Below are 21,309 nucleotides of genomic sequence, written 5' to 3' on the forward strand. Positions count from 1 at the left end.
ATCCACAAACATATAACATGGAATTTTGTATGTAGTGAAATTTGGTAGAAAATTATTTTAATTTTTTAATTTATTTGTGAGTAATACATATATTAATTATAATCATAATTATGTCATTTTAAATTAAATAATTTATATAATAGTGATCTCATTTATTGTTATAAATGCTAAATTGAATCAGTCATAATTATTTTTAATTTGAAATTAAATAAAAATAAAACCAGATATTATCTTTTTTATTTTAGATAATTATCCTTTGGATTTTAGATATATTATCTCTTAAACTTTAGATACTATTTTTATTTGAGTTTTAGGATTTAATAGGTACCATGCCCAAATATAAATAGTACATTTAGGATTTCGATTCCCAACATATCCCTCAACAACTCTTTCCCCATTAGAGAAGTTGCAAACTTGCAATTCAATTGCCTAGGAATACAGAAGGGTTTGGTTGAGGAAGATCGAAAGAACCACAAGATCTAAATTCTTCCTATCATGATTCATGTTTATGAATTCAGGTACGTTTCCGCATTCAAGTATTTTCTTTCTTAATAATTTAACATTGATAATCTTTAGATTAAGGAATTATGTAAAAATTCTAACAAATTTTTTTTGGAATATTTGTGTAATTTTTTATGCAAATATTTTGTATATGTAAATTTTTTTCAAAAAAAAAAATCTCTTCGCATAAATTCTATAAAAAAAATTGTTATTTACTCGAATAAATTTATTCTTCTAATTTTTTTTTCCTTCCCAGTCCAAAATGCTAAACTTGTTACCTTTTTTCCACCGATTGATGTTACTTATTTAGTATTTTGGTAACAAAAAAAAAATCATTATTAAAATTTATGGATTCTGATTTTTTTTGGGCATATTAAATTATTGATGTTATTTTATTTCCTTTTTTTATCTAAGTCCAGGTTTCATAATATAGACCTAACTTTTTAGTGTCCAAATTTCATTTATACCCTCACAGAATACAAAGCGATACTGCCTTGGTACTTGGCAGATGGCCTCTATATTGATTAACTGATTTTTTAATGAAAAGAAATTTGGGGCTATTCAGCTTCTGTGCCTATCTCTGCTTCTCTAGTCTCTGTATATGAGTTTGAGTTGTGAAAAGATTAGACAGAAAGAAAGATCATAGAAATGAAGAAAGTCATAGCAGCCACAAGCCGAAAGCGTAAGCAAGATCGCTCTCGCGCAAAAGAAGAACAAGTTCCTGATGATGAACCTGTAACAGTCAAAGCCTCAGGTAAGAAAGGTTCTTCTGCACAAGATAAGTCCTTCAGTTTCTTCCTTTCAGACCCAGACGTCCTTGATTGCCCCATTTGCTTTAATCCTCTCACCACTCCAGTCTATCAGTGTGAAAATGGTCATGTTGCTTGCTCTGCTTGCTGCTCGCGCATTCTTGAGAAAAAGTGTGCCTCCTGCTTCTTGTCAATAGGTTCCATTCGTAGCAGAGCCTTGGAGAAAGTTCTGGAATCTATTAAAGTTCTATGCGCTAATGCCAAATACGGTTGCACGGAAACACTGCGTTACAGTGACAAGTCTGGCCATGAATCCCAATGCAACTTTGTCCCATGCTCTTGTCCACACTCACATTGTGACTTCGTCTCATCATTCTCGGATCTACCCGCCCACTATAGAACTGAGCATGGTTCCTCTGCCAGCGCCGGAGTGAGGTTTTCGTACGATAAGCCCTTCAAGGTCACACTGGATTCTGATGATGACGTCACTATACTTCAAGAAGTGAATGGTGGAAAGTTGTTCATAGTCCAGAATTTTGTTGCCGGTCTTGGAAATGCTGTCAGTGTTCTCTGCATTCAGCCAGAGTTATTGCCTAACTATCGGTGCCAAATTTCGGCCAAGTCAAATGGATGCAGTCTGGTGATGAATTCTTTTACCAAAAACACTCAAAACTCTGCTATGGCCAGATTGGCCACTATTCTTTCATCAAGGTTTCTGGTCATTCCAACTGATTATTTTGGTGCCGGTAAACCTCGCAATTTTGAAATTTGCATATTTAGGTCATATGAGTAGAAGATGTTTTGGTGCTACTCAGCCTTTTATGTTTGTTTTTTGTTTATTGCATTGAGAATGACGAGACTTTGAATGGAGATATTATATCCAATGTACATTGTCTAATCAGATGCTGAGAACTTATATATATGACTACACTATTTGCAAATTCAAAAAATATAATTTGTATATTAAAATTACTCACTAATATAATATGTGTGAATTAATTTATTTTTAATAAAAATTTATATTCTAATATATATTAGTAATTGATTTTGATATCTAAGTAACATAATTCTTGATTTTGATATCCACATAATATAATCCTCGCAAATAATAGGATACTCTCTCTAGAGACTAGACATATATTGACGCCTAATATCTAGTATCTAATCTAATAATATGATAGCAAAGTGTGAATAGTTTTGGCTTGACTTCTGGAAGGAAATTAACTAGGAGTCACAAGTGTAGCCAAGAAGTAATTAGTTGAAAAAGGAAAAGTATATAGAACCAAGAGGGATAGCCAAAAACTAAACAAAACCACATTAATTTATATTAATAATTAATTTTAAAATTTTTAAATTTAAAATTTAAAAAATTTAAAATTAATTAGATAAACCTAATTAAAACCTATAAAAGCTTTCCTCTTTTCTCTCACGTTAACCTACTCACCTTCAATAATCACACACAGATCTCTCTCTTGCTAATGCTGCTGGAAGCGCCGGCGACTTCTATGCTCTCCGCGACGCCCTCAACACAGAACCCCTACCAGCATTGAAGTGCGGAATATTCTCCCGTTCACGAACCTATATAGAAGAGTAAAAGCATAAGATCACAGGATCTTTGATGAAAGTGAAGACAAATACCGTTACGGTTATTATTGTACCACGAGCTCAACCACGTCCAAAGGAGACGAATTGGATTCAAGAGCTTCGACGCCAATTTGAAGGCAGTGGCGGAGGGCTTCTTCACAGGGCTGGCGGCGGTCATGTGGCAGTGAACGGGAAATGTCGCGGGCGCGCCATGAACAGCTATAGCCCAACCCATCGCAGCTTTTGCTTTTTTATTTTTAGTTTATTTTTAGTGTTTTTTATTTTTAATTTTTATAAAAAAAGTGAAAATAATAAAATTTTATTTTTTATTTTTATTTTATGTTTTTTTTTTGTTGCAGATGTTGCTCTCTGCGTTTTGCGATATTAGGTGCCATTTTGATGATTAAAGAGACTGCAAACTACACAATTATAGAATTATAAAAAAAACATTCATTTAATATGAAAAAAAACATCTTAATACTTAACAAAAGAAACATCCAATTATATTTTAGCAAAAATAATTAAATATCTATAAAATTTAAAAAAATGAAATTTTTAAAGAAATAAAGACATTCACATTTGCAATACAAAAAAATATGAAAAATATATAAAAGAACATCCATTTAGTATGAAAAAAAAACATTCTGATACTTAGCAAAAGAAACATCCATATATATTAATTCGTATAAATTTTGAATTCACCAAAAATATTTTGGCTGATTTTTTGCTAATACCCTTTTGGTTCCCTAGCATTGCTCGTTGAAAAATAGGTTAATTAAAAAAAAACGTTGCGGAGCCTTGGAGAAAGTATTGGAATCCGTTCAAGTATTCAGTTTTTTTCATGTATTCATGTATTCAGTTTTTTTCTCTTTTTTTTTCTCCCTTATTTAGCTATTGATTTCGATTTCTATTTAGAGCTTGGTGTATTTTGCTGTAACATGGTGATATATATAAAGAAATTTCATCACATTTTTAAAAATGTAGAGGTCTTCAATTTAGAAGACAAATAATTAAGATTCTGAACTATTGTATAACGAAGTAGATAGTATTTATGTAATTGAATATTTCTAAAGAAACAATATATTTGAGGTGATTTCTTCCAAACCCATGGCAATTTTGTGGGTAAGTTACCCTTGCACATGTGTCATCATCTCAACCATTGATCAAAAAAATTTTCAACCTTTCATTAATTGCATTCATTGATAATAACAAAAGCCTTTAATGAACATATACTATAACAAATACTACATTAATTATTGTATACATATACTATATAGTGTATTGGGGAACATTTATAATTATAATTTATAATCTATAACTTGTTTTTCATTTTATAAAATACCCTCCATCACTTTCTGAAATTCAACATGCATGTCTCACAAGCCTTTAATTCATGTTTCACTTCCTGAAAAACGCATAGAATCCACTGCCCACTGGTTTTTTCGCCTTCGTTCTATACCCACTACCCAACCCTGAAATTTGTTATCCTAGAACCCACTACCCAACCCTATTTGATTTTTTCGCCATCGTTCTATACCCAGTGTCCATGATCTCCTTCGAGTAACAAGTTCCGGAACTGGTACTCTGCTTTCGTCGGATTGGCGTCGACGTCAACTGAGGAGAGGGCAAACGCTAAACTGATGTGGCTCCGGTAGAGAAATTTGTAGCAGAACTTCTGCTAGATCCGAAGCTGCGGCTGCTGGAAGCTGGTTTACCAACATTCATTTTTCGGCTGCCTTCGAATTAGGTGCGTCGGATTAGGTAAAGGTCACCTCCCTCCGACTCCGACAGTGCATTTTTTATCCGTTGAAGCTCAACCTCTGGTTGTCATCAAGGTATGTCCGATTAAGTTTTTTTCTTAATCCAGATTAGTTTAATTTGGATGATAGTCTATGTCTTTTAAACGGTTCTCTGTTTAGGGTGTTGGGTTGCTATCCTTGAATTTGGAAATTAAGTTACATTATCCAGTTCTATGCTGTGGCTAGCTTTGGGGAATTCAAAATAAATACCTAATACTGGGGTCGAAAACAATTGGGTTAGTTTAATTGGTTTTGGTTCATTTAATTTTACATGCAGCTTAGTTTAGCTTCCCGTAGTTGCTGCCATTGGCTCTGTTTAATGACATTTTTGGGTAAAATTATGGCAGGGGTTAAATTATGTCCATAAAGGAGGATGATGTTAAGAATGATTCTGATAATGATTTGGGTGATGATTTCGATTATCAACCAAATGCAGAAGATGATGCTGATGACGACGATGTGGATTCGCTGGATTCCACTAGCAAGAGTGAAGAAGTTTGTGGTGTAAAAAGAATAGCGGATTTAATGGTGGAGGATATTTGGAACCTGGACTTTAGGACTGAGGATGAGGCTTGCCAATTTTATAACGCTTATTCTTGTTGGCATGGATTTGTAATGAGGAAGGACGACGTGGTTAGGGATAATCAAGGTAGAATCATTAGCAGGCAACTTGTTTGCAACAAAGAGGGCTGGAGAAATATGAGGTATCTTGATATGGATGATAGATCAAGGGAGGCAAGGTCACTAACGCGAACCAAGTGTCCAACTCGGCTTAGGGTAAAGCTTGACTACGGCTGCAGTAGATGGAAGGTATCATGTTTTGTGGAATCTCACAACCACGATCTGACACCACCCCAATTTGTGCATCTGGTACCGGCCAATCGTCGTCTAACTGTCACTGATAGAGTCCAAGTGGAAAATCTTCATAATTTTGGTGTCAAGAGCTGCCACATTATGGGGTATATTGCATTCCAAAAGGGTGGATATCGTCATGCTGGCTTCACACGGAAAGATTTGTACAACCACATCGATCGCTATCGTCGGGCAAAAGTTAAAAACGGGGATGCCAATGCGGCAATAAACTATTTGATTGACAAGTCAAACAACGATCCGATGTTCTTTGGAAAGTATACGTTCACTAGTGACGAAAGGCTGGAGCATATTTTTTGGGCAGATGGGCAGTCAATTATCGACTATCACTGCTTTGGAGATATTGTTGCCTTTGATTCAACCTACAAGAAGAATAAATACAACAAGCCTTTGGTCATTTTCTCTGGATGCAATCATCACGGGCAGACTGTTATCTTCGGCTCCGGCCTACTATCCGACGAGACCACAGAGACGTATAAGTGGTTGTTGGAAACCTTTGTAGAAGCGATGGGTGGGAAAAGTCCAAAAGCAGTAATAACTGACCGAGACCTTGCCATGCGAAATGCAATCAAGAATATTCTGCCTGATGCGACCCATCGGTTATGCGGATGGCATCTGCAGAGAAATGCATGTGAAAATATAAAGAATCCTAATTTCCTGCGCGATTTTAAGGGTCTTATATACGACAACAACGACCAGAGAGACTTTGATCGGAGATGGGCAGCCATTTTGGATAAGCACAACCTTGTTGGCAGTACCTGGATGGAAAAGACGTACGAAACTCGTGAGATGTGGTCCCATTGTTTCCTCCGGGATAAGTTTTTCGGTTACATAAGGACGACATCACAGTGTGAAGGTATAAATTCTCTCATCAGATTCTATGTTAATCGCAAGAACACCCTCATTGGCTTCATGCATAACCTGGATAGGGCCTTAAAGGAGTATAGAAACAACGAATTAATAGCTGACTTTAAGTCTCAGTGCTCAGAGCCAGTGATGATTACCTCGTTGGAGGTATATGAAAGATCTGCATCATGTTATTACACGCGAAACATTTTCAAGGAAATTCGTAATGAGATTCAGAGGGCAGGGGCTTTGAATATAATGGTACTAAGCACAACCTTGGACAAGGTAGAGTTCAGTGTGACTGCTCTCGGAGACCCGGCCAGAGATTGACGGGTGGAAGTCGATAGAGGTAAGAATCTGTTCTCGTGCTCGTGCAAGCTGTTTGAATCACGTGGTATTCCCTGTAGTCATATCTTCTGTGCCATGAAGTTCGAAAACATACTTGAGTTACCAGATTCGTTGATATACAAAAGGTGGACAAAGAATGCAAAGAACGAATTTATTAGCACAGAAATGCCTGTGAATGATGACGTCGAAAGGGTCTTAAAGTTTCGAGTTGGAGCATTGGCATCGAATTTGAACAAGCTGTGTGATATTGCCTGCAAGGATCTTGCAGACTTTGATGAAGTCCAGTCTGAACTTGTCAATTTAGTTATCCGCCTGCAGTCACGCAAACAAGGCAAGTCAACTCCTAATATTAACGTGGAAGGCATCAACGATCCCTTTGTTGTCAAAAGCAAATGAGCCCCTTCCAAGAGGTCTTCTTGGAGGAAGAAGAGATCATGCTCTAATTGCCACAAGTACGGTCATTACTACAAGCGCTGTCCAGATCTGATGCAGCATAGTGTGGAAGGTAACCCTCGCGATCGATCATACGGCAATGCATCAGCCAAGGACTCAGGTTTTAGTCCAGAAAGGTTTGCTAATTCTTCGAGGTCGTTCTCAATTAAGTCCGAACACCACTCAGGACCTAATACCAAGGTACGATTTGTTTATTCTAAATAGACTCCTGCTGTGAAAATCTTGTTCGATGTGTGTCCCTTTAAAAACCATTAAACTATGTGAATGCTCCTCTGTTTGGGCAGCCTTTTAAAAAGGGTGGAACAAGGAAGTTTATGGCAACGGGTATGAGGAACCGGAAGGGTAAAGAAAACACTTTTGTCAAGGTAATTTTTTTGAATATAAACATCTAATTTCCGTGTCATGAATTGGGTAAATTAATGAATATCTCCTTCTTCTTGTCTAAAAAAAATTTATAAAACAGCGGAGCCTCCGTGAAAGCAGCGAATCCATTGACATCGCGTCCACGAATGGTGTTTTCAATAAAAATCTCGACTCGTTAACACATGTGTGATGCATAAAACTCCTCTTAACCACTTTGCGATGAATGACCATTATGGTTGTATGCATTATTATAGTTTCTGATTGGGGATTATGATGTTATCAGCAGGTGAAGGAGTCACAGCAGGACAAGAGACATTCATTCACGAACTATGAATTCGATAATGATGTCCGAGATCAGTTACCATCGTCACTCCCTTGTGGCAACAAACAAGGATCGTACATGGCATTGTTCGCGTCGATGCATAGGACGCTTTGACCATTTCAAGGAATTAGTCTTCTGAATTTAGTGCAATGCAAGTATAATTGGTTCTAAAAGCGTGATCTATCCTGATTTTCTGACCGTAATGTATTTGTCACTGCTTGGTATTGAGGAGTTTTAAGTTGTATTTATTTACGTTAACTATGAATATGTCCATTAGGCTGATAATTATGTTCGATTATATGTAGGTGATTTGCTTACATAGCTATATTCTCGTTGCAGTAAATTGTGGTTGACTTTTGGGTAACGACTTGCTACCATTGTGATTATGCAATTCAGTTGATCAATTAGAGTTGTGCAAATTGAATTTTTTCCCTACTTAGTCCATTATGATGACAATAATGTTGAATAATATGCATGTGTTTTGCTTACATTGCTGTCGTTTAGTTGCAGTTTATTGTGGTTGCATTTGGGGTAAGGACTTCCTACCATTGTGGTTATGCAATACAGTTGAAAAAATAGAGCTGTGTTAATTGATTTTTTTCCTTTCTTAGTGCATTTGATTTACCAACCAAATTATTAGATTGAATGGGTTGTATTCTCCAAGGTTGAATTGTTCATACATGGTTTTAAATCTCTTTTGTAACGTTGAGGTTGTGAATCTACTTTGTTATTATGGATTTCCTATATTCATTGAAAATTTTATTTAAGGGGAAATGGCACACTGTGTATGAAAGTAGTTTGATATATATATAGATATATGAAGCAGAAGATTCGTATACACAAACAGATTTCTATTCGCTCATATCATAGTTTCGATTATTAGGTTCAATAACATTTTGATGTTGTTAGAGTCTTACATACTAACAGAATTTAACACTAGGAACAATAAATGTTTGAAACACTGCGGACATTTTCTTTAAGTTGTACAATAGCGAATCTTTCTATGTTATCAGCTACTTGACTACGGCATGACTTTAATTTGATAGGCAGGGTTTTGCTTCCTGGGATTGAGAGCTTGAATGTTTCCAAAATGTAGTCATCCAGCATCTGTAACATTGTTGACTATTATGACCTGATATTAAGAAAACTCATCACGACAACTATACACAATAGACGAATCAAAAAAATCAATTAATTCAGTAAACCTGAAAAAAAAGGATCCACGAAACTGCTACTTACCCTTTAGCCTTTGGGTTCTAGGTTCTTCATCAATTTCCTTTCCCAGTGTTCTACCTACATACACAACAACAGCCTATGTTAAATATAAGTATATAAATTCAAAGAAATACATCACATGGACCAACCATCCATTAGTCGGATTCTTTTAATAGCTCTACTGCATGCACCCAAACACCATCCGGGACACTTATACTCTAAATTAGAAAAAAGAAGCATTTTTTTTACCTCTAGACGGATATCTTCCGTGGAAAAATGAATCGGTACTGCAGCACAAGTGCCTAAGTTGGTTTGGGAATGGTACTTCTCGTTTTCACCATCTTCCTGAACTCTTGGGGGAGAAGCAACGTCATCTGTTCCCTTTGCGCATACTCGTCGTGCATTGAGATGAGATATCGTTAGTTAATATTTTGCTTTTTTCTTCCGTGCAGAAGTATGTGGAAAAGGTACCGCGGTCGTAAGTACAATCGTTCGTGAAACATAGACGGATTTCTGCTACGTATGAAAATTATGAATTACTCAAGACAAAACCCAAGGCAATATTATCGAGGTCTGTAGCCGATGACATGTTGTCGAACTTTAATTTAGTGTGTCAAGCCGACTACAGAAGACGTTCCTTGTTCGGCTAAGTGGGAAGGAGTATCAACTCCAATTTTGTCGGAGCTACCAACGGGTGACGGAATAAAAGTCAGACGGAGGAAGGTAGATGATAGTGTTTGGTTAAATGAAGGTTGGTATGCACTTCCTGAGTTCTTAAGATTAAAGCATGGATATTTTGTGGTTTTCAAGTACATGCTAAATCCGTATACGAATTAATTGTGATCCACTTTGACTGATGCAAAGAATGACTAGTCAAGTTTGAAATATTTTCATAATGACCAGTAGGAAGTGATACGGAAAATCATTTTCCACATCCCGGTGCTCCTGATGGAAACGGATCAACCTCGAAAATTCAATCATCTATTCACTCAGTAGGGTCACAAGGAATTCATCATGGATTTACCAGTGCACAAAAAAACAACAAAATACCCATGCCTTAGCGCTAAGAAACCAACAACTCCATACCAACTTTCATTCAAACAGACACGAGCATCTATATTTTTTCTCAGTCAAACCTTTTTCCCGTCACCCGCTGGTACCTTCGACAATATTGTGTTAAAAGAGCCTAACCAAGTAACTCTGAAAATTTTATTCACATTACAACCATCACGCCATTGTCTTACCTTCATAGTCAGATTTGTTGGCTGCTTTGGGTTCGGTTATTGAGTGGCTTCACCTGTGACTGCAGTTTCCAGCATCCGAACGGCGACGGCAACCACATGGCTGTCAATTTCATCGACCAACGTGCATCTTGGATCACAAAAGTCCACCCAGCAACAATTGGAATGAACACTGCTTCCCGAACACAATCTGAAATCCCAGACAGACACATCAGGTATAAAACACTCAATAAGTCATTCATCAAATCAATTATATACATTAACAACCATGTTCCAACAAAATCATGTCCAAATACACAACCTAATATAACGACTTCACAAATTATTCCATAAACCGAGAAGAACTTACCATCGTATCGACGATAGAGCCACTTTGATTTAGCGAGAAACAAGTCATCATGTGAGACGATATAGGGCATCCACGATACTACCACTAATTGTGACGATTTGTGGAATTAGGGAAAACCTCAACCGAACGAGCGTTGATGGGGTTGAAGACAATCTGCCCATTTGTAGAACCCTCGCTTGGTGTTGGATAGAGTGATCTTGGATGTGGATAAAGTCTTATCTCATTAGGATCGGCAATTTGTGGTTCTCGTTCTTCTCTTCCAGATCCACCTCTTCTTATCTATGCTCTGGACCTGCAAAATGAAACCACATGACCCCACTGCAAAGTGAATAAGCCCACACCACCCATTGGCCCAACTACCTTAAACAAGTCCACCTCTGAAGACCAAGACCAAAAAACACAACGCAATAACCCAGCCCACGTACCACCCATTGGAACCACATAGCTTTACTCCATCAGCCGGCTCCCCCATAAACAAAATTGGCAGGCAAGCTTGCAGAGCTCTGCCAAGCATGTCCCCTGCATCCACCATCATCGCCACTTGTCAACATCCCATTCAATCTGTATCCTTTAACCATATAATTGCCCCCTTAAGAAATTAAAAAAAAAGGCACACACTCCACGCTAGACCAGTGGCCCAGCTGAGATCCAAGCCCAACCACAATAAATTACCCACCCTTGAGTCATTAAAAGAAACTACGGTTGGGCTATTTTACTCATTGATTGGGCCGAATTAAGTTTTTACTATTCTGTTCATGTATCAAAAAGAAAAACATTTTTCATTAAACCAACTTAAAAAAAAAACAAAAAAAACTGGTGACATACGGCTTCATTCAAACATTACCGGTGCTTTCATCTTTCTCGATTTACTTTTTTTCTTAAACATTTTAAGGTCAAACCAAACCAATTTTTAAAAAAAATCCCCCCTTTAAATTGTCAATTTAAAACCCAACATATAAAGAGAGTTCCACCTACAAAAATATGAGATTTTGTTGTCTTCCTCACCTATTGGGCCAATTTTTTTTTTTATTTTTTGTAAAGGCCAACAAAGTAATCAATTTATCCTGGCTATACTTCAGAAAAAAAAAATTAAGGCAACTCTGCCATTTGTACTTGGAAAACTAATTTTTGTCCAATCAAGTTAAAATGGAAAAGTCAATTAAAAAACGAGCAGAAACCTATAATATTTGCGAATGCGATTCTGTTTTAGTTAATACCAAAAGTTGTTTTCAACTTAATAACACCCAAAAAAAGTCAATGTAATTGTTCAACAAACAAGAAATATATAATACTTTCTAAACCTACGGGAAAAGTCTTAGCATGATATATTATGACAAAGAGGTCAAACACAGGGGCTAAGCGCCTTCAGCCACTCATCGTTATGCATCCTATCTGCATCGAACCTGGATGATCGTCACTGGCTCCTTTGATATCACCTCGAAGACCCCCACACCACCTGGCTTGAAGTTGCACAATGAAGCAAAGTTCTCCCATCCTCCAGAAATAACGCCGAAGCTACCATCCCTTTTTCTATTGTACCTTGTATATGTAGCTTCGACCTGTATGTGGCCATGTGTGAGGATGATAGGATGCCTCTGACCAGTGAAGTGACTGAGATGAGGGATGTTCGACTGATTATAACACAAGAAATTTCAGTTAGTATTAGCTAATTTAATGCTTACTTCAGTAAAACAATATTTCAACCAAATTGTTGCAACAATTTAACGCTTACCAACAATCGCGACGACATCATGCGAGCAGTTAGGTCCATCACAAAAAAAGGCCACTTGCTTTTGACCTTTGCGGCAACCGCTCTAGCACTGGCTGAAGGAGGGATGTTGATACACTTTGCAATTTCATAATTACCAGTCCTTACATATGGTGGTTCTTCAGGATCACGGAGTTGGTATGAATTCTCAATGCCACCAAAATCAAAAATCCGAACTTGGAAATTGGAGTTTCCTTTGTGTGTGAAATATAGCATGGAGTCCAGATTGATTTTGTACATCTGATAGAACTCCTCCCAGCCTCGAGACAATGCAATTTTGCCACTTTGGAGTTGCGTCCAGAAGCACTTACAGGGGTTATTCCTTCCGTCAGGCACAACCAGGTCCAGGTAGGGGGTACGGTTTGGTAGCTCATCGGGAGTTATAGGTAATGACAGTTACAAATAGGTCAAGTTCTGTCAAAACATCGATAGCATTGCAAAAACCTTAAAATTAAGAGGTGTTAAGGAAACGGATGTTAATTACCAGTTTGAACATTGAAGGCCTTATTACTGGCTTAAGAAACCTCATCTTGTAGTTCTGTGTCGTACCGTTATCAATCGCTTGAACTCTCTTACCCTTGTCCTTCGAAGACGTCATCTATGGCAAGTGTCACACAGTTGCCAAGTTCAAAAAGGAACAGAATCAGAGTTCATTTAAAAAACCTTATACAGTCGAATCTTTTGATTTAAAATCAACACACATGAATGTTTTTGGAATTGGAAACAAAGTGGTTCAATTTTTCCACAAACAGTGCAACTATATTTTGTTGAACTGGTTTACTGTGGTGATCTATTGAATCTTTAACAGAACAATCTTAATCAAACCTAAATGCATAAAATCCTTTTCAGACGAACAAATCAGAAACCCAAATCAGTCACCCATTCATTTAAAAAATGCTTAACTATCTTATTTTGATTTTACAACGATTACATTTTTTATTACATTCACACTACATGCAGATGATGATTAACAACTGATCACTATCAGGAGAAGAGTTAGGATAGAGTTTCACCTTGTTTGACATTTTCTCCGAGACGAAGCTGTTGGAGTTGATACCTTCAGCAGCAAATTCTGTGTTAGGTTGGGGTTACTATGCGAAGTGTTTTGTGAAGGAAGATGGAAGGTGAATAGTGATTACTGAAGGATACTTATGTTACACGCTTGTGAATGAAAAGAAAATATATAGTAAAAAATGAGGGGTTAAAAACGCGGCGTTTAAAAAAAAAATTTAGTGAGTAATTTAGCTACTTAAACCTTGCGGTTTTCGATAATCTCCAACAAATATTCTGTTCTATCCCAATAACTCCCCGTAAATCCCTCTCCATCAAATTTCGTTTTCAAAGAAAAACTAAATAAAATTTAATTTACCTCCCAAAAAAAAAAAAAAGAAATCCTAGGAAAATGAAATTATTAATTGTTTGTTATTAACCGCATTAATGTTTGCAAAGTTATTGGAACACATTTTAAGACTTAAATAAAATAATTAATTTAATTAGTCGGTTTATACGTAACTACTACTATTTCCATTGAAAATTAATTTCTACAACAATTGTTACTATCTTATTTAATGCTAGATTAAAATAAAACCGCTAGAAACTCGAAACAAACGATTTAAAATTTTTAAATTTAAATTCAATTTTTTAAATAATTTGATTACTGGGTATCTTTTTTTCTTTTTTAAAATGCCTGTGACTACCCATTTTGATAACTATTATTGTTTACATTTAAATTCTTCAATGAAAATTATTAAACTACATAAAACTAAAAAAATCTTTGCACATTTATAAACGACACATTTCCAAAACATTTTGATAATCAATGAATTAAAGGATATTTTACGTTTTCCAAACATTGGGATAACACAGAGTTGGCTAATAATAAGTACCCTCTACCACTGATTCGACGTTTTGATTAATTTTACATTAAAAGGTTTAATAAATTCTCAACTAACATAGTAACATAGCAAAATAACTGAAAAGAAAAAAAGTTACACTCATTAATCAACTATTTTTCGTCTGAAAACTTCCTTGGCATCTCCCTCCCTTCAACCACAGCCATCGTCGAAGTAATTAACCAAGAATGGAGTCTGGATTCCGGTAAGTATCTTCTTCAATTTTTACTACCTCCTTTGATAGCAGCCGTATCTGTAAAGAATAAAATCGAGCATATTTAAATAACTGCATGCATAGAATAAGTAAATAAAGAGTCACAAAATATTTGTCTACTCTCTTCTTTTAGGTTTCGGGCCCCTATGTTTTATTTGTTGTTGTTTCTACATGTTGGTTAGGTATGTTAATGCATTAAGGAACATTCAACAATCTTACAACCAGTTCTATGTCTTCGGGCTCTTTGCAACAGATGTACGTATATCCACAATTTTGCCTTCTTTCGTTGTTATGATTCTGTTAAAAAATATTTGGAAAACTAAGTTGCCATGGTGTTGTCTTGTTCCGTCACAGGATGATGTTGAATTCCCACCTAATATCGTGAATCTCTTCAAGTGGTACAGTACCACTGATCTTTATTTGGTTGACACTCAAGACAATTGCCTCCACATCACGCCCAAGAGAGATGGTAATAGGTTCTGGATAAAGGGAACTGATTTAGGTCGGATACGGTGCATGTACAGACGAAGTTCTTTGCTGAGTGTGGAGCTTAGGTACGTTGGCTGGGGAGTATTCTACATGATCGTCAGGGACATTAACCGGAAAGATGAACCTCCGTGTGTTGTTGATGAACTGTATGCGGCGAAGGTGTTGCCTGACCATATTATTCAACGCTTAGCTTCGGTGTGCGGTGCTTACCTCAACAAAGAAGCCCAACTTAGAGTCTACCAGACCGAGATGTTCCTTAGGAATCACAGCCGGAGCCAACAACAGTAATATTTCGATACTCAGCAGTCAGGGTTAGTAACATCGGACCATTATTTTCTGGTCTAATTTCTCACGTTTTCATGTTTTATGCCTAAATTTTTTTAACTCAACTACAGTGTAAACAAGAGGCAACATGGTGGGGGGCCTGAGGCAGGTCCTAGTAAGCGACAGCGACCAGAGACCTCTCCTGACTCGTCCGTCAACCAGGGGTCAACTTAACAGATTTATGCAGACCTATAAATTTTTCTGTGTAGTGTAATTAATCAAAATGTTATTCTGAATGTGTTATTTTGTATGTGATGTAATGTGTTTGACATTTGGTGACCAGTTGTGATATACTATGGTTTGTATTTATGGTCCATATCTTGCTGTCTATTTTATTGCGACTACGTTTAGTTATCAGCAGTGTATCGACCAGATAGTGACTGCTACTGCATGCAAATACAATGCTACTGAATGCAAATGATACTGTTTGCACATATCATATATGAGGACAATAGCATGTGGGAAAACAATCAGTTTTACCATGAAAATAATTTTAGAGGTTTAGCTATTCTTCTTGTTTAAGATTTGTTTGTGGCCATAACAAATTCATTGTCACAATATTGTATTCCCTCAAGAATGCTGGGTTTATTTGATTTCTTCTCTTTGTTATTTGTTAATTGGAGCACTCTCCCGGTTTTGGGTTTTAAAAAAGTTAAGAAAAAAAAAAACGTACTAGATTTCCAAAACAAGTACATTGTCACTAGCCCACTTAAATGTCATTCGGAATTTTTGGTCATAGTGTATAATCCTTTACGTTTTAGAAAGATTTTTTTCCTAACAACAGCTTTAGGGCCAACAAAAAAAATTAAAACTTATACACAAAGTGTCTGCCACATACACCAGTCCGATTTTAAAATGGCCAACTAAAAAAGGTGATATTCAAGTAATATATTTCCAAAAAACATTCCTGGTATGTCTCTTACGTTAGTCCCAACAAGTTCAAGTACATAATAATATCTTATGTTTGGGAGGTGGATGGTGAAGGACTCCAAACGACATTAACTAAATTAATGGTCATAGGGTTTGTTATTCCAATTTAAACTTCATGACCACAGCCGAATAAAGAACCGAATTGATCAAGATTCTATCAACAAAATCAAGTAACATGGAAAGATAATTTAACTTGGATATTAAAAAATGAGCATATAACGTATATTTCAGCTCCCTTAACAAGTAAAGATTCTGTTGTAACTAGATTATTCTGAAAAAACGACACTAACCTTTATCGTCTATTGTATGACTAATTCACACAGCGATAATGTGTTCCTGTCCACCATCTGATCCAACTTTTCATGCCTTGTATGGTATGTTGAACGACATTTTTGTCCCCCATGATAATGCGCGGGATTGATGCGTCGTTGAAAAGAACAAAAGCAAAATCACCCGAGTCTTTGTCCCTCCGAGGCATGACTGTCACCTTTTGAACCACATGACCAAACAAGTTGCAGAAAAACTCAGCAATGCCATCTGCAATGGGCATGGACTCTCGACCGAAGCATACGATCAGTGTCTTTGGACGTTCCGCGTCATCCAGCTCCTTGCAGACGTACTTCTGCTTTCCCTTATCTTGCTCAGTTTGCCTTCCTCCTTGTTGCATATGCAATCCTCGGCCATTGTTATGTCTATTCAATGCCTCTGGTGCAACCGATAGGCACTGGTCTTGTGTGTTGAAACCCAATAGTTCTTTAGGATTCCTCTGATATTCCAACCACACAGCATCCATTGTTATGTCGCCTAGAATTCTAGAGCAAATGTTTGATAGGGTATCGGGAATTAGCGTTAGGAGGACGGATCTCATCCTATGAACCTGGTATAAGGTGAGCTCATTTTTCAGCACGTGTCCGAGGGTTTCGAGTTTTCTGGATTTCTCCACAACTCCAGAGAACTCCTGAGATAGTAGGCATTGCAAACAGATGACACATTCCTCGGCAAGACTGTTCATAAACCAGCCTTCATTTTTTATGGCTGTTTGCACAATACCATTCAGTCTCATGGTCTCCATTGACAGTAGAAATGCCATGACCATCAGGGACTGTTTAACTTCACGGTGAAGGACTTGCGTTAGCATCCTGAATGCAGTTCGATCGATTCCATGGAACATTTCCAAACATTCGATTGCCATGGTTGAGGGCTTCCTTCTAGTATCCATGTTGTATGGGGTATAATTTGTAAGCATATAGTTTGTAGTTGTAGTTTTTTATGCTTAGACCACCAACTCATTGCCTCCTTCTTGTAGTCATGCAGCATGGTCTCCACTTTATTGCACCATGTTCTTGCTCGTAGTCCTAGACTAACCATCACCTACCTAATTGGAATATTATTTAATGGCCTTAATTACGTTGTATACATGTATATGGTTTTATGGATACCACTAGGTGCGGTTTATAGTTTCTTCTTGAAAAAGAACATGCGATAACTTTATCTAATAAGGCGAAATTGAAATTAAATTGGGTAAACCTCGCCATATTTTATGAATCATACCAGGTTATTTAGCATAAGCAACTTTAAACTAAATCGGCGGTTTCTGGTTCAATGTTTACGGTTTAGGATTCACGGTTTGATCGTTGGGTCTTTTAGTGAACGGCTTCGTGTATATTGTTTATTGTTTACGGGTTTTCGGTTCAATGTGCACGGTCCAATGTGTACGGTTTAGTGACTAGATCTTAGAGTGAATGGTTTCGTGCTAACGGTTTATTGTTTGGCGGTTTCTGGTTCAATGTGTACGGTTTAGGGTTCGCGGTTTGGTAGTTAGGTCTTATGGTGAATGGTTTCGTGGCCAGGGTTTATTGTTTGGCGGTTTCCCGTTTGATGTGTACAGTTTAGGGTTCACGGTTTGGTCGTTAGGTCTTACAGTGAATGGTTCTGTGCCCATGGTTTATCGTTTGGCGGTTTTCGGTTCAATGTTTACGGTTTAGGGTTCACAGTTTGATCGCTATGTCTTTTAGTGAACGGTTTCGTGTATATTGTTTATTGTTTGCCGATTTCGGTTCAATGCGCACGGTTCAACATGTACGGTTTAGTGACTAGGTCTTAGAGTGAATGGTTTCGTGCCAATGGTTTATTGTTTGGCAGTTTCTGGTTCAATGTGTACGGTTTAGGTTCACGGTTTGGTCGTTAGGTCTTATGGTGAATGGTTCTGTGCCTATGGTTTATCGTTTGGCGGTTTCCGGTTCAATGTTTACGGTTTAGGATTCACGGTTTGATCGTTGGGTCTTTTAGTGAACGGCTTCGTGTATATTGTTTATTGTTTGCCGGTTTCCGGTTCAATGTGCACGGTTCAACGTGTACGGTTTAGTGACTAGGTCTTAGAGTGAATGGTTTCCTGCCAACGGTTTATTGTTTTGCGGTTTCTGGTTCAATGTGTACGGTTTAGGTTCGTGGTTTGGTAGTTAGGTCTTATGGTGAATGGTTTCGTGGCCATGGTTTATTGTTTGGCGGTTTCCCGTTCGATGTGTACAGTTTAGGGTTCACAGTTTGGTCGTTAGGTCTTATAGTGAATGGTTCTGTGCCCATGGTTTATCGTTTGGCGGTTTTCGATTCAATGTTTACGGTTTAGGGTTCATAGTTTGATCGCTACGTCTTTTAGTGAACGGTTTCGTGTATATTGTTTATTGTTTGCCGGTTTTCGGTTCAATGCGCACGGTTCAACGTGTACGGTTTAGTGACTAGGTCTTAGAGTGAATGGTTTCGTGCCAATGGTTTATTGTTTGGCGGTTTTTGGTTCAATGTGTACGGTTTAGGTTCACGGTTTGGTCGTTAGGTCTTATGGTGAATGGTTCTGTGCCTATGGTTTATCGTTTGGCGGTTTCCGGTTTAATGTTTACGGTTTAGGGTTCACGGTTTGATCGCTGGGTCTTTTAGTGAACGGCTTCATTTATATTGTTTATTGTTTGCCAGTTTTCGGTTCAATGCGCACGATTCAACGTGTACGGTTTAGTGACTAGGTCTTAGAGTGAATGGTTTCGTGCCAATGGTTTATTGTTTGGCGGTTTCTGGTTCAATGTGTACGGTTTAGGTTCACGATTTAGTCGTTAGGTCTTATGGTGAATGGTTTCGTGGCCATGGTTTATTGTTTGGCGGTTTCCCGTTCGATGTGTATGGTTTAGGGTTCACAGTTTGGTCGTTAGGTCTTATAGTGAATGGTTCTGTGCCCATGGTTTATCGTTTGGCGGTTTCTGGTTCAATGTTTACGGTTTAGGGTTCACAATTTGATCGCTACGTCTTTTAGTGAACGGTTTTGTGTATATTGTTTATTGTTTACCGGTTATTGGTTCAATGCGCACAGTTCAACGTGTACGGTTTAGTGACTAGGTCTTAGAGTGAATGGTTTCGTGCCAATGGTTTATTGTTTGGCGGTTTCTGGTTCAATGTGTACGGTTTAGGTTCACGGTTTGGTTGTTAGGTCTTATGGTGAATGGTTCTGTGCCTATGGTTTATCGTTTGGCGGTTTCCGCTTCAATGTTTACGGTTTAGGGTTCACGGTTTGATGGCTGGGTCTTTTAGTGAACGGCTTCGTGTATATTGTTTATTGTTTGCCGGTTTTCGGTTCAATGCGCACGGTTCAACGTGTACGGTTTAGTGACTAGGTCTTAGAGTGAATGGTTTCGTGCCAATGGTTTATTGTTTGGCGGTTTCTGGTTCAATGTGTACGGTTTAGGTTCACGGTTTGGTCGTTAGGTCTTATGGTGAATGGTTTCGTGGCCATGGTTTATTGTTTGGCGGTTTCCCGTTCGATGTGTACGGTTTAGGGTTCACGGTTTGGTCGTTAGGTCTTATAGTGAATGGTTCTGTGCCTATGGTTTATCGTTTGGCAGTTTCCGGTTCAATATTTACGGTTTAGGGTTCACGGTTTGATCGCTGGGTCTTTTAGTGAACGGCTTCGTGTATATTGTTTATTGTTTGCCGGTTTCCAGTTCAATGCGCACGGTTCAACGTGTACGATTTAGTGACTAGGTCTTAGAGTGAATGGTTTCGTGCCAACGGTTTATTGTTTGGCAGTTTCTGGTTCAATGTGTACGGTTTAGGTTCGCGGTTTGGTAGTTAGGTCTTATGGTGAATGGCTTCGTGCATATGGTTTACGGTTTGCCGGTTTTCGGTTCAATGCGTACAGTACAATGTGTACGGTCTAGTGACTAAGTCTCAGAGTGAATGGTCTTCGTGCCCATGGTTTATTGTTTGGCAGTTTCCCGTTCGATGTGTACGGTTTAGGGTTCACGGTTTGATCGTTAGGTCTTATAGTGAATGGTTTTGTGCCGATGTTTTATCGTTTGGCGGTTTTCGGCTCAATGTTTGCGGTTTAGGGTTTACGGTTTGATCGGTTGGTCTTTTAATGAACGGTTTCGTGTATATTATTTATTGTTTGTCGGTTTCTAGTTCAATGCGCACGGTTCAATGTGTACGGTTTAGGGTGTGTTTGGCAAACACGTTGGGGAGGAGAGAAGCACGTTTGAGCTTCTTGAAAGTTTCACTTTGAAAGCAGTCCGTGAACCCTAGCCCGTACGCAACGAATTCATTCACTCTAAACGTGGTTTCAGAGGCATAATCAATCCTGCGTTCACAAAGATAAATATAATGTTGTTTGTCTTATACCATTCAAAATCACTTTTAGATAAAAAATTACTAAAATGGACATCAACTTAAAATTTTTTTTTATATTATCCTATTATTTTAATTTAAATATTTAAATGGATCTTATTAGTTAATTTTATAATAAAATTAATATTTACTTACTAAAATAAAAATAACATATAAAAATAGACAAAATATATTTTTAAATAAAAATAAAAAAATATAAATTATATATATATAAAAGAATATTTAATCAAATATGTTACATTTTTTAAGTATTAAATGTTACTTTAGTAATTTTTTACATCGTACTCTTATTCTAGTACTCTCAATAATCTTATTCTTAATATTAATTTAGAATCCAACGTTTATAATTTTATTATTATCTATGATTAATTTTTTATTTAATTTATC

General features: G+C 37.3%; 3 protein-coding genes and 1 pseudogene across 3 annotated transcripts; 2 read left to right on the plus strand and 2 right to left on the minus strand.

Annotated features, from left to right (window-relative positions):
* Positions 1 to 1,149: 1,149 nt before the first annotated feature.
* On the plus strand, positions 1,150 to 2,043 carry LOC107637600 (E3 ubiquitin-protein ligase SINA-like 10). The gene has a single exon (XM_016340996.3). It carries the CDS (start codon positions 1,150 to 1,152, stop codon positions 2,041 to 2,043), a length of 894 nt encoding a protein of 297 aa, XP_016196482.1.
* A 3,115-nt stretch (positions 2,044 to 5,158) lies between these two features.
* Positions 5,159 to 7,354, plus strand: LOC107636089 (protein FAR1-RELATED SEQUENCE 5-like; annotated as a pseudogene).
* A 4,674-nt stretch (positions 7,355 to 12,028) lies between these two features.
* Positions 12,029 to 13,006, minus strand: LOC148566679 (uncharacterized). The gene is made up of 3 exons (XM_088484373.1): positions 12,893 to 13,006; positions 12,373 to 12,777; positions 12,029 to 12,271 (listed from the first exon to the last, which is right to left on the minus strand). The coding sequence occupies exons 1-3, from the start codon at positions 13,004 to 13,006 to the stop codon at positions 12,029 to 12,031; spliced, it is 762 nt and encodes a 253-aa protein (XP_088340499.1).
* Positions 13,007 to 16,567: 3,561 nt separating this feature from the next.
* Positions 16,568 to 17,476, minus strand: LOC107636088 (uncharacterized). Its single transcript, XM_016339624.1, has one exon. The coding sequence runs from the start codon at positions 17,474 to 17,476 to the stop codon at positions 16,568 to 16,570; it is 909 nt and encodes a 302-aa protein (XP_016195110.1).
* Between the last annotated feature and the right edge of the window lie 3,833 nt (positions 17,477 to 21,309).

This window comes from Arachis ipaensis, chromosome B4, assembly GCF_059453495.1.
Source record: "Arachis ipaensis isolate K30076 ecotype BB chromosome B4, ASM5945349v1, whole genome shotgun sequence".
Classification (NCBI taxonomy): domain Eukaryota; kingdom Viridiplantae; phylum Streptophyta; class Magnoliopsida; order Fabales; family Fabaceae; genus Arachis; species Arachis ipaensis.